The 18,724-nt window shown below is 38.9% G+C and overlaps 1 protein-coding gene across 1 annotated transcript in view; it reads right to left on the bottom strand.

Annotated features, from left to right (window-relative positions):
- Positions 1–449: 449 nt before the first annotated feature.
- LOC126337035 (tRNA-dihydrouridine(20) synthase [NAD(P)+]-like) overlaps positions 450–18,724 on the bottom strand; it is a 68,721-nt gene continuing 50,446 nt past the window's right edge. Inside the window, exon 6 of the mRNA XM_050001337.1 lies at positions 450–1,152. Within this exon, the coding sequence (XP_049857294.1) occupies positions 1,041–1,152 (112 nt within the window). The 3' untranslated portion in view covers positions 450–1,040. The remainder of the gene's footprint in view (positions 1,153–18,724) is intronic.

Genomic DNA, 18,724 nt, shown 5'->3' with positions numbered 1-18,724 from the left:
TACAAATCTGTATTAAGTGGTTTAAGCACACAAACTTTTTATACAAATGTTTACAGAATTTGACTTACAATGCCTATATCAGCTAATGTCAACACAAATGTGTCATTAATAATATATCGACTGCCTCCTAATCTCCTATGAACAACTGTTGGTGACTTTCATGCCCAAACAAGACAGTATAAATAATAATGAACAATCAGTTCCATGTCCATACCTTTTACACACTGTAACTGCTCAATACAGAGATTACAAATGCTGATTATGAACTATTAAGCAAATCTCAGTTTCTTTCATTGGCAGCATGGCAATAGAATGGAAGAACAACAATTCACACTCAATTTTCCCCTGTAAAATATATAAATACATTCCTCAATGTATGAATAAAATTGCACAGCAAACATTCTGCCTTATGTGATAGTTTATGTGCAGGGAGATTTGTACATCACAAATTGTGAGAGAAATAAATTTATTTGAACCAAAATTGATTTGGAAGTTAGTGGTAAAAATGCAAGAACAATGCAGACTACAGAAAGTGTGTCCATACAGATCTTTTCTTTGTAGTTAAATAACAAACTATGACAAAGAGACATAACACTGTATCAGTGGAACATGTAAATGTCAAAACTGTAAAAATAATTTTAAAAAAATAAGTCTGGAAACATGCTGCACAATGCTGTTACATCTGCCACCAGTCAAGATTTTAAATAGAGTACAAATGTATAAATAAAAGCACAATTTAGCAGATTCTCAAAAAAGATTCTTTATTATAACATAGAAAAGGCATCAGTAAGAAATATCACAAAAAGATTTAGCAAAAGGTATTAAAAACAATTATGTATCAACTCTGCTCAAGAATAGTCAAATGTTTTAAAATGCTCGAGAATAATCAAATGCTTTAATATAGTGTATGGATGTACACATACATTCTGAGGAAAATATGGGCCTGGAGACAGGTTATTTAAATCAATAATTTAATATATTTACATTCATAATACAGACGTTAGAGAGGTAATAAAGGTCTTCCTATTTTGGAGGACATGTCAGCTCTTCCGAACACTTCCATTCTTCACCAGTTCAGCAACATCCACAATTTCAAGCTCACACAAACAAGTAAGAGCTGCTGACTGTTCAGCTCTTCTTTTGTTCTTCTCCCTGAAAGAAAAACACTTTTTTGAAAGGACATAAATTACTAGCTGACAAACCTGGCATTGGCTGAATATTCAATTTGCAAATTTTCTATTAGTGACGAAAACAGAAAATAAACTGTGTTTGTGTAGAAGCATCAAAAAAATTTCACTTCCAGGTATTCATGAAAACACCTTTGAAATCATGAAACAGTTATACAAAGAAATAAGCATAACATACAAATGTATAAAAAGTATGTTGGCCACAGCTGCTTTGTATGTTTACCATGTGGTCTTGTAAACGTCTCCATAGCAACACTTCTTCATAAGTGTACAGACGGCTATCATTTTTGCCTTCAACCATTTGCGCTTCACAGTTGAAAGTTGCCAAAAGTGCTGCCAGGTGTCAGGTATTTCCTTAAGTTGACTTGAGTGTAGGAATGTCTTAGTAGTAAAGAATAAATATGTTAAAACTTCATGAACGATGCAGCATTTTTTCATGTATCTCTTGAACTATGTGTCATACAATGATATATTTGTGCAGGTACAATCAGTGGCATATGTGGTTTCTGTCAGCGAAATATGTTGCAAATACAATTAGTAGCAAATACGTAATAAATTTAAATGTCATGCATGATGTGACAGTTTTTCACATATCTCTGTGTTATGTGTGGTACCATGATATACTTCTGTCATTGTGTGGATACTGCCCTTAAAATTTATTGTGAGTACAGCACAACAAAAATACATTTAAACAGCATGTATGTTATGGCAGTTTTCCACGAATATCATTTTTTATGAAACCATATCCCCTGCACTATGATAGGTTGGTGGTTGTTACCCCCACAGCAATTATTGTCTGACAGTAATGGATATGTGTACAGAGTTTGGTTGAAATTGGTGCAATGGTTTAGGAGGAGATGTACACACACACATTTTCATAACATGTACAGATGTAGTTTTTGTTAGAGGCATTACTGAAACCCGTTAATGACATCTCTGAAAATGTGGGCACATCAACTGTGTGTCACATCGAGTTCAAGATTTTATTACAGATTATATTCACATTGTTTGTATAAAACCTATAATTCATAAGAATTCCATTCAAAATATGTTTGTAACAATAAAATTGTCATTAAAATTTAGGGAATGGCATAACAAAATACTGGTGATGCAAAACCTTGAGACATGAGTAAAATCAGGATGCCAGACTGAGACTCTCTGGAAGAATCTTAAGGTAATGTAATCAATGTACAAAGGAAGCAGCTCCCAAGAATTTCATTTTACCATTTTTTTTCTTTTACTTGCCAGTTTGACACCATTACCTGGTAGGATCAATAGAACAGATACGGAACATTCAGCAAAGAGTAGCAGATATCATTAAGAGTTTGTTTAATAAGCATTAGCTTGTCACAGAAATTCTCAAGTTCTGTGGCACTGAGTGTCATTGAAAGTTTCATTGTCAATGTTCTGAATAATGCACATTCCAATAAGTCAACAAATACATTACTTCCTTCCCCATATTTAATGCAAAATGACCAGACAGCAAAATGAGAGAAATTTAAGTACAAAATGAAGTTTAGCGACATAGTTCTTCTCTCATACTATCCAAGAATAGAACTAGAAAGAGGAGCAAATGATAGTAGTGCATGAAGTACTCTCTGCGACACACTAGAATGGGTCTCCTGGAGCAGCTAGATTGCTTGCTCATTCATTACTCAATGTGCATCACAGCAACAGAAAGCATTTTGCATTTGTGCAAAGTGGCACTGAGCCTACTACAGTTTTAATAATTCACTAATGGCATGAGAACATTCAGTGATGTTTATGTTGCAAACCAGACAGGATTCAATTGCTACAACAGCAGGCTGAACAATTGTGAAATCCAAATTAAGACTTTGATCGTAAAAGAAATTCTAAAAAGTACCCTAAGGCTGCATAATCACACTTGTAAAAGATAAGCCCTCATAAATTAGATGGTTCCTTTAAAAGAAAAAACTTCATGGTTCTATGCACAAGTTAAAATGGATCTCAAGTTACTATCTTTATTCATTCATCTATAAGATATAGTTTTGTGAAAGCAGATGAATCTTTTAGTCACAACCTGTATTTCTTAAATGTCAGTTGTAAGACAGAATACAGGGTGCTGGCCACATTAAACATTTATTGTACTGTGGAATTAATCAATTTTATACCACACTAATTCGAAATAAAAAAGTTTGTTATTTAACCACATATTGATACTTCACCACAAAAGAATACATAATTTCTCTTGGGTGATGTAATCTCATTAAAATACATTGAAGATATTAAATACAAAAGTTGTCAAGTAACTCAAATAACAGCACCTTCAAGGTAGTATGGGTAGCATGTACATATTAATTAATTTTAATGCGTTGTAAGACCCTGAAAATATAAAATAAACTGATGATACAACTTCAAAACTAAAAAGAGTTGTTTTCACGCAGAACACTTCTTTTTTCACACTGCTTGCAAAGTTTTCACACTAGAAAACTATTCAATACTGGTTTCTGCATAAGTACCTTCACGATTTCAGAATACAAGCATGCATGATACATGCCAGTGAGACACCATGCAGTCTATCAAAGTTCTGATTTGCAATTAATGCCAGAGGACACACTTAACAGACAATGAGACTGATTGACTGTGCCCTGGAAATCCACATAATGTAAATGTGTGTGTGTGTGTGTGTGTGTGTGTGTGTGTGTGTGTGTGTGTGTGTGTGAGAGAGAGAGAGAGAGAGAGAGAGAGAGAGAGAGAGAGAGAGAATTGTGTGAAATAAATTCTGGTGTCTTAAAAATGAGCTTCATATTTACCTTTGCACAGACATTTTGCATAGATAAAACTATGCCACAGTCAGACAACACATTAACTATATTGCTGCAAATTACGGTGCGTGCAGCGTGCTGTGGTAGTTAGTGCTGTTAGCGGCCAGTTCAAAGCTGACTACCCGCTATTTTTTGTTATTTAGTATTTATCATTTCTGGAAGGCTCATTCAATATCTTATGATTGTAACAGGTGTATATTCTGCAACATTGATGTCTATATAAATATCAGCATTCTGGAATCTTCAATATTTGTATAAATAGCTGTACTCTCAATCCAAGAATTCAGATCTGTATTGTCTGTATGCTGATGTTGGTAATAAACATGCTTTCAGGGGTAAGTGTTGTATTTCACAGACAAACCCGCTTTTGGATTTGGACATGAAGGTGATTATGAGTTGCCATTGTCTGGTGGAGATATCAGTTAGTTTAAAACATCTACACTCCTGGAAATGGAAAAAAGAACACATTGACACCGGTGTGTCAGACCCACCCTACTTGCTCCGGACACTGCAAGAGGGCTGTACAAGCAATGATCACACGCACGGCACAGCGGACACACCAGGAACCGCGGTGTTGGCCGTCGAATGGCGCTAGCTGCGCAGCATTTGTGCACCGCCGCCGTCAGTGTCATCCAGTTTGCCGTGGCATATGGAGCTCCATCGTAGTCTTTAACACTGGTAGCATGCCGCGACAGCGTGGACGTGAACCGTATGTGCAGTTGACGGACTTTGAGCGAGGGCGTATAGTGGGCATCCGGAAGGCTGGGTGGACGTACCACCGAATTGCTCAACACGTGGGGCGTGAGGTCTCCACAGTACATCGATGTTGTCGCCAGTGGTCGGCGGAAGGTGCACGTGCCCGTCGACCTGGGACCGGACCGCAGTGACGCACGGGTGCACGCCAAGACCGTAGGATCCTACGCAGTGCCGTAGGGGACCGCACCGCCACTTCCCAGCAAATTAGGGACACTGTTGCTCCTGGGGTATCGGCGAGGACCATTCGCAACCGTCTCCATGAAGCTGGGCTATGATCCCGCACACCATTAGGCCGTCTTCCGCTCACGCCCCAACATCGTGCAGTCCGCCTCCAGTGGTGTCGCGACAGGTGTGAATGGAGGGACGAATGGAGACGTGTCGTCTTCAGCGATGAGAGTCGCTTCTGCCTTGGTGCCAATGATGGTCATATGCGTGTTTGGTGCCGTGCAGGTGAGCGCCACAATCAGGACTGCATACGACCGAGGCACACAGGGCCAACACCCGGCATCATGGTGTGGGGAGCGATCTCCTACACTGGCCGTACACCTCTGGTGATCGTCGAGGGGACACTGAATAGTGCACGGTACATCCAAACCGTCATCGAACCCATCGTTCTACCATTCCTAGACCGGCAAGGGAACTTGCTGTTCCAACAGGACAATGCACGTCCGCATGTATCCCGTGACACCCAACGTGCTCTAGAAGGTGTAAGTCAACTACCCTGGCCAGCAAGATCTCCGGATATGTCCCCCATTGAGCATGTTTGGGACTGGATGAAGCGTTGTCTCACGCGGTCTGCACATCCAGCACGAACGCTAGTCCAACTGAGGCGCCAGGTGGAAATGGCATGGCAAGCCGTTCCACAGGACTACATCCAGCATCTCTACGAACGTCTCCATGGGAGAATAGCAGCCTGCATTGCTGCGAAAGGTGGATATACACTGTACTAGTGCCGACATTGTGCATGCTCTGTTGCCTGTGTCTATGTGCCTGTGGTTCTGTCAGTGTGATCATGTGATGTATCTGACCCCAGGAATGTGTCAATAAAGTTTCCCCTTCCTGGGACAATGAATTCACGATGTTCTTATTTCAATTTCCAGGAGTGTATATCATTGCAGCTCCAATTAGGCAATGTAAAAGCCATCACCTACACAGACAGGAACTAGAATACAAGCAGTACATCATTCCCACAGTCTGTATATTCAGGAGACCAATGGATTCCAAGTCATCAATAACTCATCTGCATGTCAGCCATCCATCAGTGTTCTATGGAGATGCTCGTCAGGATCCCAATAAATGACTGAAAGGTCTGGACAAAGTTGCCAAATACAACAGGTGGGATGATATGATGCAATTGGCAAATAAGCACTTTTACTTAGACGACACAGTCCAGCTCTGGTTTGGGAATGATGGCAAGAAGCTCAATAGCTGGAATAAATTCCAGGCCAAACTGACATTTGGTGACAATAAACAGCGATTCCACTTAGCAGAAGAACAACTGAAGCATCATGGGGAAATGGCACAGTACTACATACAGAATGCTTTGGCCCTATGATGTATGGTGAATCCGAACATGACAGATACTGACAAAATTTCACACTTGATAAAAGAAGCTGGAGAAGATATGTAAGAAGCTCTTCTAGTGAAGGATGTCACAAAAACTGCAGAGTTCATGAAGTGGTGCCAGTGCATCGAGGAAATGCAACAGAAAAGAAATGGACAAAAGAGTATAACTCACTTCTGAATGGAATCCCCAAGGAAGTTGTGAAGACCACCATGACCTCACATGTTTCACACACTAATTAGTGAGAGAAGTGATACAGCATTTCATAGCAACCAGACCTTGATCTTACATGTTTTACACACTAATTAGTGAGAGAAGTGATACAGGATTTCATCGCAACCAGACCTGTCGGATTGAGTAAGCAAGAGGCAGCAGCCATGAATTTTGACCTGATATGGCAGAAGGTAAAAGAGAATGTTGCAGAAGACATATATTGATCTTTAGCACTCAGTCTCCACAACCAGCCAAACACACAAGGAAGAATGGACATGGCCACCGTCAACCAACCACCTAGCACTCAACCAACACAGTTACAACCAACTCCCACACCAAGTATAACATCCCATAGAAGAACATATGTTTAAAAGGACAAATGAAACACATCAGTGTGTTTCCATGGCTGACAACCTTCAGCACACTGTATGATATTGCAGAGAAAGTAAGCTAGTTGTCAATGACTACTATGTTGCCAGAAGTCAACCATCATAAGAATTATATTTATGGCACTCAGTTGCAAACAATTACAGTCAACCAGCACTTACCTCGCCGCCAATGTCAGGAAAACTAAGCAAGGCGAGCATCTATGTAGGTGAGGCTGTCGCAAATGCAAGTCCTCCACAGGTGACAATGAAGATATCAGGAAATCTCACTGATGTCATCATCGATGATAAACATGTCTTGGCACTACTCAAGATAGGAGCTTCCTTTTCTGTAATGTCACACACTTATCACCTCAGCTAAAGAAGACTATATTCCATGATATGAAAGCAACTGTGCTGAAAGTTGATAATGTGAAATACGTCCAGCCAACAGAAAGATGGATTGCAAGAATAACTAACAATGACATAACACAGCCCTTGGAATTTGTCATTTTAATAGTATCTGGTTAAACCCAGGAACAATTTTGGCAAGTGATAGCCACTCTGCATCAATTTTTGGATGCTTTCAAATCTGGAGTGGGGAAAAGACAGACCAAGAGGTCCACAGTAAAACATGCTCACACTTACACTCAAAAAATGTTGTGAAGAAGTGGGACAGCATAAGGCATTTCTGCACTGACCACAATCACAAAGAAGGACGTCTATCCATTGCCGGGCGTTGATGACATCCTAGAGTGCTTGAAAAAAGCAAAGTATTTGTCAACTAAGGGCATGCAGATAGGCTACTGGCAAAACAAGGTTGAAGAGGTCGACTGTGAAAAAACTATCTTCACAACTGCTGATGGCCTTTATAGGTTTAAAGTCATTATACTTACAACATGTAGTGCTCCAGCCACCTTCAAACAGATGATGGACAACCTCTTTCAACACCTTAAATGGATTATGTGTCTTGCTATCTGGATGATAGTGTGTTTTTTTCAAAAACATTTGAAGAACATCTAAGCCACCTGACAACAGTGCTGAAGTGTGACCAGACTGCAGATCTCTGTTCAAATCCAAAAAAGTGCCTCCTCGCCACCCAAGAAATAATAATTTCTGGGGAGCTAGTGAATGTTAATGGAGTCCGTCCTGATCCAGAGAAAATACAAGCAGTCACAGATTTTCCAACTCATGATGTGAGAAGTTTTCTCGGTATAGCCTCTTATTAACGGCAACACATAAAGGAATTCTGTACTAAGGCACGTCCTTTGCATGCTCTAATGGAGCGGGGTGCCATACAAAGATGTAAGAGAGATCTTTTCTTGTACTTAGGGAGACACTGATATCTTCTCTAGACCTATCTTACTGATGCTAGCAGTTATGGGATATGTGCAGTACTACTGCACATTCAGGAAAGTGCTGAAATGGTGAAATGCTTCCAAAGTGCTCTCCAAGTCTGAAATGAAATACTCTACAACCGAGAGAAAGAGTGCCTTGCACTTGTTTGGGACATCAGAAAGTTCTGGCTGTATTTATTTGGCAAAACAGTCACGACTGTGTCAAACCATCATTCTCTATGTTGGCTGACTGCCCTGAAGGATCTGTCCGATTGACTGTTGAGATGGGCACAGAGGCATCAAGGGTACATCATCACAGTGGTGTACAAAAATGGATTTCAATCACAAGGACACTGCCTATGTCAAGGAATCCTTTGGTAGAACACAGCAATGTCAGTGAGATTTCAGTAATTACTGACATCACTGCTGAACATCGGGAAGCCACTGATGAAAGCCACAGATGGAGGAGAAGGAACCGACCAAAGGTGAATTGGAATTAATTAACAGAACTATGTATAAAAGGAACTATGATCTGATTGGGCAGAAATGGTTGCTTGTCACACCATCTCATCAATGATCACCTATCCTGAATTATTTCAATCGCATTCCAACATCTGGTTACCTCAGATTAGTAAAGACTGTAGATAAAATCAGACAGGGGGAAGCAAATTATCATTTGTGGGGATTTCAATGTTGATTCCCTGAAAGATTTTGTTAGGAAGAATGACCTTGTAGTATTACTCAGTTCTTTCAATTTGAGCTCCGTCATTGATTTTCCTACTCGGATAACAAAGAACAGCAGGACATTGATAGATAACTTTTTTATAGACCAAGGTAAGTTTAAGGACATAAATGCTTATCCTGTTGAGAATGGTCTTTCAGATCATGGTGCACAGCTAGTTACAGTACATGGCATAGCTCCATGCAGTATATCAAATCAGAATTTCAAAGCAGTGCGTTCAATTAACAATATAAATACTGCAAACTTTAGGGAAAGACTAAAGGAGCTAGACTGGGATGAAGTGTATATGGAACCCGATGCAAACTTGAAATATAACTTATTTCACGATACATTTTTAAGGGTATTTGAAAATTGTTTTCCCAATAAAACAGTGAAACATAATTCCAAGAAAACATATAAAAAACCTAGTCTAACTAAAGGAATAAGAATATCTTGCAACCGTAAAAGAGAACTGTATCTAGCAGCAAGAGGGAGTACTGACCCCGAAATTGTTCAATATTATAAAAACTATTGTGCGGTACTAAGAAAAGTTATTAAAAAGTCCAGAAGCATGTGTATCATGTCTGAGATCAGTAACTCTGATAATAAAATTAAAGCAATTTGGAATATTATTGAAAGGGAAACAGGGCAATCAAGAGCACAGGAAGACTTTAGTGCCATAAAACTGAATGACAAGTGTACTAACAAACAATCTGAAATTGGAAATATTTTCAATAATCATTTTTTAAATGTTGTGGAGAAAGTAGGATCTAGATCTTCACTAGAAGAGGCAAGACTTCTAATAGAAGAGGCCACACCTGTGCAGTTTGAAACAACTGTATTTCCACGAACCTCTCCCTCTGAAATCAGTAAAATAATAAACTCACTGAAAAGTAAAAGCTCTTACGGAATTGATGGCATTTCCAGCAAGATACTTAAAGCTTGTTCCCCACAGATAAGTAGGATTCTCAGCCACGTATGTAATACCTCTTTGGAGCAGGGTGTTTTCCCCGATAGACTGAAATATGCCATTGTAAAACCATGGCATAAAAAGGGGGATACGTCGGATGTCAACAACTATCGCCCAATCTCTCTTCTGACAGCTCTATCAAAAATGTTTGAGAAAGTAATGTATTCAAGAGTAGCCTCCCATATATGTAAAAATAAAGTACTAACAAAATGTCAGTTTGATTTTCAGAAAGGCTTTTCAACAGAAAATGCTATATACGCTTTCACTGATCAAATATTAACTGCTCTGAATAACCGGACATCACCCATTGGTATTTTTTGTGATCTCTCAAAGGCCTTTGACTGTGTAAATCATGGAATTCTTTTAGATAAGCTAAATCATTATGGTCTGAGGGGGGTAGTGCACAAATGGTTTAATTCATACTTAACTGGAAGAATGCAGAAAGTTGAAATAAGTGGTTCATGTAATGTTAATACAACAGCTGATTCCTCAAACTGGGGGGCCTATCAAGCACGGGGTCCCACAGGGTTCGGTCTTAGGTCCTTTACTGTTCTTGATATACATTAATGACTTACCATTCCATATTGATGAAGATGCAAAGTTAGTTCTTTTTGCTGATGATACAAGTATAGTAATAACATCCAAAAACCAAGAACTAAGTGATGTAATTGTAAATGATGTTTTTCACAAAATTATTAAGTGGTTCTCAGCAAACGTACTCTCTTTAAATTTTGATAAAACACAGTATATACAGTTCCGTACAGTAAATGGCACAACTCCAGTAATAAATATAGACTTTGAACAGAAGTCTGTAGCTAAGGTAGAATTTTCAAAAATTTTAGGTGTGTCCATTGATGAGAGGTTAAACTGGAAGCAACACATTGATGGTCTGCTGAAACGTCTGAGTTCGGCTACGTATGCTATTAGGGTTATTGCAAATTTTGGTGATAAGAATCTCAGTAAATTAGCTTACTATGCCTACTTTCATTCACTGCTTTCGTATAGTATCATATTCTGGGGTAATTCATCGTTGAGTAGAAAAGTATTCATTGCTCAAAAACGTGTAATCAGAATAATTGCTGGATCCCACCCACAGTCATCTTGCAGACATCTAAGGATCTAGGGATCCTCACAGTAACCTCACAGTATATATATTCACTTATGAAATTTGTTGTTAATAATCCAGCCCAGTTCAAAAGTAATAGCAGTGTGCATAGCTATAACACCAGGAGAAAGGATGATCTTCACTATGCAGGGTTAAATCTGACTTTGGCACAGAAGGGGGTAAATTATGCTGCCACAAAAGTCTTTGGTCACCTACCAAACAGCATCAAAAGCCTGACAGATAGTCAACCAACATTTAAAAATAAATTAAAAGAATTTCTAGATGACAACTCCTTCTACTCATTGGCTGAATTTTTAGATATAAATTAAGGGAGGGAAAAAAACTAACTTAAGCATTAGTGTCATGCAATATTTTTTGTAATGTAATATCTTGTACAGACATCTTTCATTAACCTGACACGTTCCACATCATTACGAAGTGTCGTATTCATGATCTATGGAACAAGTATTAATCAAATCTAATCTCTAATCTAATCAACGCATCACTTGTCAGGTATCTACCAATGCATTAGACACTATGTGAGTCACTGTAAGGAATGGCAAGAATGTAAGCACATGGCCACAGTTACCTCTGGGGCATCTGATATCAATCCCGCCTGCGGCAGTGCCATTCCACTGAAATGGAATCAACCTCCTGGGGAGGTTCATGAAGTTGACAAATGGGACTCGATGGATAATATTCTGAACTCACATCTTCACCTGCTACACTGTCACTAAAGCTGTGCCAACTGCCGAAGTCCAGACATTGCAATGTTCCTTGAAGAAGACATAATTTTGAAACACAGAGCACCACATGTGATGATCCCTGATTGTGGAAAAGTTTTCCACTTGAGACAAATAGCAGGGGTAACTTTACATTGCAACATCACCCACAGGAAGACAACTGCCTACCATCCACACACAAATGGCTTCATAGAATGTGTTAACAAGACATTGGCAGATATGTTCTTGATGTACATTAATGACAGACAGAAACATTGGGATACAATACTACAAGTCATGACATTCACATACTACACAATGAAGCAATACACCACGAGCAACGCACCGTTCTTTCTGCTCAGTGGTCATGATCCCAAAGTGACAATGGATACACTGTTTCTTTTTCAGCTAGATGGTACTCAGGATGATTACATGAAACATCTTATCGCCCAGGAATGAAGAAGCAATGCAGCTATCTCACATACAAACCCTGGATGCCCAGGAGAAAGACAGAGAGTGCTATAATTCCAAGCACAAGCCACTGACCTATAACCCAGAAGACTTTTAAAAAATGGATTTATATGCCTGTGGAGAGTAGGAGTGCTGGAAAAGTTACCAAATCACTGCTCTGTGTCAGTTACTTCATCGCTTTTCAGACATCACATATGAAGTCAAATCAAAAATACAAAAGCACAGAGATCTAGTCCATGTTCTCCATATGAAGCCCTACTACAGTCCACAGACACAAATGAATGATGGAAGATTTGAGGAGACTGAAGAACCACTAGACACTGTAAAGCTTCAATGAAAGGTGCTACCTCCAATACTCATCATAGCAAAAAGGATGTAACAACATGACCAGATGGTGATGATCCCCAAGCATCGCCATATAGAGGACTAGTCACAAAATTTGGATGCTGGGTGATGTAGTTAGCTCCAATGAGAATGGCTGAAACAGCGTGTCACTCTCCTGGAGAGGGAGCAATGCTGTAAATTATAGTGCAACGAGTATGGCATAGCAGAGGTTAATGCCAATGATTGGCAAGCTGCTGTTTGTCAGTTCAAACCCGATCACCCGTAATTATCTGATATTTAGTATTTACCATTTTGTAAAAGGATGAAGTTACAAACAAGATTTGGAACCAGCAAAGGACATCTGTGTCAATGCCAGGCCAAGTCAGTTGCAGCTAGCAAGGGTACTGTATGGTCAGTGACTTTGCCGTGCTTCCATGATGAAAGATCACACTTGCCACCAATGCGCGACAGCCTGGAGGAGTAATCACAACCTAATTACGATAGCCAGAGGGTCACCAATACATTCCAGACAAATTGGCATGGCACACTAACCACAGAAAACAGAACAAATCAGCACAGAGAATCACTGTTTACAGACATGCGAACCAGCCGATCATCATTGAACAGCTGGCAAGGATGTGACATTGAGCTTGTGCTACTCCGTCCCACACTAATTGCGCAGACATTTCTTCCTCAGCCAGGACATGAACCGCTGCCTGCCACTAAGCCTCCAGATGCCACATTTGGCCACCATCGCAGGAGTATGACAGGACATTCCAGCCATCACAGCCCTCGCTAGGGTACCAAAAGAAGACCACCACACTCTGAGCACAGACAATAATCACCATCAACATCCTTGCCGTTCCCACCATCAGCCACACTCATTACGGCCAGGAAACATGGAAACCTGATGACACAGCAGCAACCACCCAGCAGTGGAACACACAGGCCGCAGCCGTGGGCTGTTGACTATGGGGAGATGCTGTCATAGTCTACTCACTGCCCACTAATGATTGTAAGCAAGCCTCAATAAACAAGTCACTGTAACCATCATCAGTCCTCCTTCAACTGCACTGCTTCCTCCCTAAGCAACAGAATCCCAGCCCACGATTAGCTACCAAAGCTGTCCTGTTATAATTTTTTGAAAGTTTTTAAAAATGTTTTATGATTATTATGCTTGTATATTTTTGAATACTCAAAGTTTGTACAAATACCAAAATTCTGGCATATTAAATGTTTGTATAAATAGCAGAGGTTGAAAATACCGCTTCAGTTGCAAATTACTTTATTTTCATATGACCGGTTTCGGACTGTTATAAGTACACCCTCATGTGTCACAGCTGTGCTTTGGTCCCCAAGTTCCGTGTATTTTGTATAAATAGCTTGTATATACATGCTTTAAGTACTATGTGGTGCATTTCACCGATGACCCTGCTTGGTGGTTACAAAGTGCTGATGTAAAAAAATTAATCTATTTGCAACAATGAATGCAGCTTGCTTTAAATGTGGACAAATACAAGTTAATGCAAATGTGTAGGAGCAACATGCTTGTAATGTTTAGATACAACATTAATGGTATGCTGCTGGCTCAGCTGCTTCAATACATCAATTTAATATCAAGGTGTAACAGTGAGAGATGGGACTAAATGAAAATGAGTACACAATGCCAACTGTAGGGAAGGTGGGAATGCTGACTACACCTTGTTGGGAATCACAGCACATATATAAAGAAAGCAGCATACAGACAACTTGCACAACTGATTCTTGAGTACTGCTCAAGTGACTGGGATCTCCAATTGGTCAGTTTTAGAAAGACATCCAAGCACTTTAGAGACAAGCTGATAAGATTTGTTACCAGTCTATTTAATTAGTATGCAAGTGTTATGGATTTGTTCCATGAGTTTAGATGGGAATTCTTAAAGGGAAGATGATGATCTTTACACGCAACGCTACTGAGGAAGTTTAGATAACCAGATAATTGTGCACCAGCAACAGTTTCTTTTCCATCCCAAGAGTGTTTGAACTAGTTGTAAGAACATTTTTTGCTACTGGTATCTGTTTTGTTCATACACCAATACTGCTTTGGCCTCCATCACCATTTTCCACCACTAGAAACAAAACTTGCTGTTTATGTGTAGCTCCATTCCACTATGGCAAGAATAGTCACATTCACTGTTTGTATGACCACAACACACAAATATTCTTCAGTGAACTGTGTTTAACTCTACATGAAACTCCAACAAAGCTTTCCATGTGCACGGTCACATACAAAAATATTATACCACATATTGCCGTTCAGATACTGGTCCATCCAAAGAATTTTTCAAATTGTCTCCTTTGTAAGGACTGAATGATCAAGAGAATCACAACAATTGTATTAACAGTAATAAAAGATACAGTGATTTCATAGAAAGAAGGAACAAGAAAAGTTCAACAAACATCAGTCAACTGTTCAGAGAAGAATGCACAGATCTGATATAAATATTCAAAAATTCATCAGAATTCTACTGAAAATGGTAAAAATTTGTTAACAAGCTGTTAAGTAACCAGAAAGTGGATAGCTTATTCAGAAGGTAGGGACTGGCCAAAAATATAAAACATACTACAGTAATAATAATGATAATAATCCATATGATTTACATTGTTATGTTATACAAAGCGCACCACACCCCCCCCCCCCCCCCCCCCCGGCTCTAGATCTTTCCACCATGTATCGCTATCTTCACCTATATGCAACCACACTGCTGCTGCATGTTTTCTACTGTCATCCACTGGTAGCAAAGAACTTCCTTGGACCATTCACTTGGATACATGTGTCCCCCACACTGTTTTCATTTTCATTACAACTGTAAGAACATATCTTCCACTCCATTATGTTCCCTGATCCATTTGTTAATTTACATGTTTCCGTAATTTACAACATGTATCTCTTCTGTGTTTACTGATTCTTATAATTTTCACATTAATAGTGCATGTCTCACTGCCAGACATCAAAACAAGCAATACAAACTGGTAGTAAGCTTTCCTTTCTGCATATATTAGAAGCTTAGGCTTGAACACCCTGTTTGCTTTACCAAAAGCACTCTTAGTCATTTTTACTGTGTTCTTGAACTGTCCTAAATACAAAGAACTTGTCAGCGGGTGCTGTGATTTTATTGTTGACCTGTATAATTTATTTTTTGATGTGTTCAGTGGATATTATTTTAGTATTACTGTAATTGACTTCCAGGCCTCTTTCAAACACGCTGTGTTAGGTTCCTCCATTCAGTGTTGAAGTCTACCTGCCATAAGAGCAAGTAGTAGAGTAGCATCAGCAAAATAAAGGTGACCCAGATAAGTTCCATTGACATATTTTCCTTGTGGATTCTCCTAATTTAAGGGCATAAAAACTTCCTCTAGAAATTCTGAAAATACTTTTAGTGGTACGGAACCACCTTTTCTTGGTTTCTCTTGTGCTTTTGAATTTCCCACTATCCTGATGGTGTGTAATGGAAGCTGTGGTGTTGATGTATAAATTCTTCAGTTTACCAATAGAGATTTAATCAATGCCTTGTTTCTCTTGGACTGTTACTACAGATTAATTTAAGCTATGTCAAAATATTTTCTCAAAAATCCACAAATCTCACACAAAGTGATGCTTGCGTTCACTACTATGTTCTATAATTTCATTCACAACTTGTAGATTATCCATGGTGCTATAACTACTTCTGATGTCAGTTAGGTGCTTTATGTGATTAAATTCCTATTTCGTATCTGCCCGCAGCTTCACCTTTTCTTTAGAAACACCATCATCTTCATGCCTTAAACAACTTTATACACCTCATCTGGAACTACTAATTGATGTCATTATGTTCATTACTCACTATCACTGTTTTTGATTCATTTCTTGAACTACACAAATACTTGATGAAATTTTGGAAAGTTATGTACAATTTCTCTCTGTTAATTAGTGTGACATGCGCCATCTTAACTGATGATATGCGGTTTTTAACCAACATTAGTTTCTATTTTCTTTTTTGCAGACTCCTACTGTTTCTAGTTATTTTTAAAAACAGTTTTTCATTTTATCTTCCCACATCCTGTCATAGACTTTAATGAATAGGTTTGACTCGGTATATTCTGTCATGTTCCTATTATTGTTTACTTGAAATTTTCACACTCTAATAGTTGCCTTAAATCATTCGAGATTTTCTTTCGCTTGGAAAATTAATTGCTGTTTTCATGAGTACCTTCGCTAAAAAATATTCTCTATGTATAATATTCACTTTCTAAGAATCTAAACTCATTTAATTTAATGTGATGACACTGTTGTTGTGGTCTTCAGTATGAAGACTGGTTTGATGCATCTCTCCACACCAGGCTATCCTGTGCAAGTCTCCTCATCTCTCATCCCTGCATGACTACTGCATCCTACACCTGTTTGAACCTGCTTATTGTATCACCTCTTGGTCTCCCTTCAGCGTTTTTACCCCCTTCACTTCCCTCTAAAACCAAATAGATGATTCTTTGATGCTTAAGTATGTATCCTATAAACTGATCTCTTTTTTTAGTCAATTTGTGCTATAATTTTTTTCCTTCATCCGATTCAGTGCCTCCTCATTAGTTACTTGATCTCCCTATCTAATGTTCAGCATTCTTCCACAGCAACGCACATCAAAATCTGCTATCTCTTCTTGTCTAAGCTGCTTATTGCCCATATTTAACATTTTCAGAAAAGGCTTCCTAACATTCAAATTTCCACTGATGAGCCAAAGCATTACGACCATCTGCTTAATAGCTTGTTTGTCTCTCTTTGGAGAGAAATACGTCCTGATTCTGTTTATCAGGGATCCAACAGTTTGTTGGTAGTTTTGTGGAGATATTTGGCATTAGATGTCTACACACAAGTCCTGTAATTCCCTTAAATAACGGGCCACTGATTTGCGCACGTGGTGATGGCACCCAATAGCAACCCATATGGGTTCCATAGGATTTACATCAGATGAATTTGATCACCGAGGCATCAACGTGCGATCACTATGATGCTCCTCAAACCACTGTAGCATGTCTCTCACTCCATGGATCACCATCTACCCTACTTTACAAATCAGGCAGTCCTCTGAATCCCACATTCTGTGAAGAGTCCTGGACATCCAACCATTTAGTACCTTGTGGTAGTTTCACTGTGCTTCTACCTCTTTCTGTAGATGTCAACAACAGTAGCACATGAACATTTGACCAGCTCTTCCATTTTCAAGAAACTTGTTCACAGGCTTTGCGTAATAATAATCTGCCCTTTGTCAGAGAAGCTTATATCAATGGATTTTCCTATTTGCAGCTCATATCTTTGCTAGGATAGCCCCCCGCTGCTGTCTGCTCTGCTTACATACTTTTGTTACTATGTTATGTGCCCACAACAACATCAGGTGCCATCCAATGTCATGGTACGCAGTGGTCATAATGTTTTGGCTTATCAGTGTATATTAGATTTAACAAATTTCTCTTTTTCAGTTATGCTTTCTTGTTATGACTACTATGCATTTTATATCATCTCTACTTTAGCCATCATAAGTTATTTTGCTTTCCAAACACTTTTTTAGTAACCCATTTCTTAATGATACCTGATGTAGTCTCATAACATTCCATAGCCTTTGTGTTGCTTTTGTTGATGTTCCAAATATACCCTATTTTCAAGACACTATCCATTCCACCCTTTACTGCATCCTGACAGCTTTAAATGTCATCACCAAACATCAAAGTTTTTATTTCTTCTCTCTGAACTTCAATTCCCCTTCCAAATTTCTCTTTGGTTTCCTTTATTGCTTCCTCAATGTATGAATTGAATAACACCAGGAATAGGATACAATCGTGCTTCATTTATTTCTCAATCACTGCTTCCCTTTCACATCCTTTGACTCTTATAACTGTAGTCTGAATTCTTCATAAGTTGTAAATAACCTGACACTCCCTGTATTTTATCACTTTTAGTTTCATAATTTTGAAGAGGGTATTCTAGCCAATATTACTGAAAGCTTTTGATAAATCTACAAATGCTACAAATGTAGGTTTGCCTTTCTTTAAACTACGTTCTACTTTAAATCAAACAGTCAGCCTTAGTTTGCATGTTCCTACATTTCTCTGGACCCAAACTGATCTTCACATCTATCAGCACCTGCCTTCTTATGAATTGGAATTATTACATTCTTCTTGAAGCCTGTCTCATG

The sequence above is a fragment of the Schistocerca gregaria genome, chromosome 2 (assembly GCF_023897955.1).
Source record: "Schistocerca gregaria isolate iqSchGreg1 chromosome 2, iqSchGreg1.2, whole genome shotgun sequence".
Classification (NCBI taxonomy): Eukaryota; Metazoa; Arthropoda; class Insecta; order Orthoptera; family Acrididae; genus Schistocerca; species Schistocerca gregaria.
This window is presented reverse-complemented; position numbering and strand designations above follow the sequence as displayed.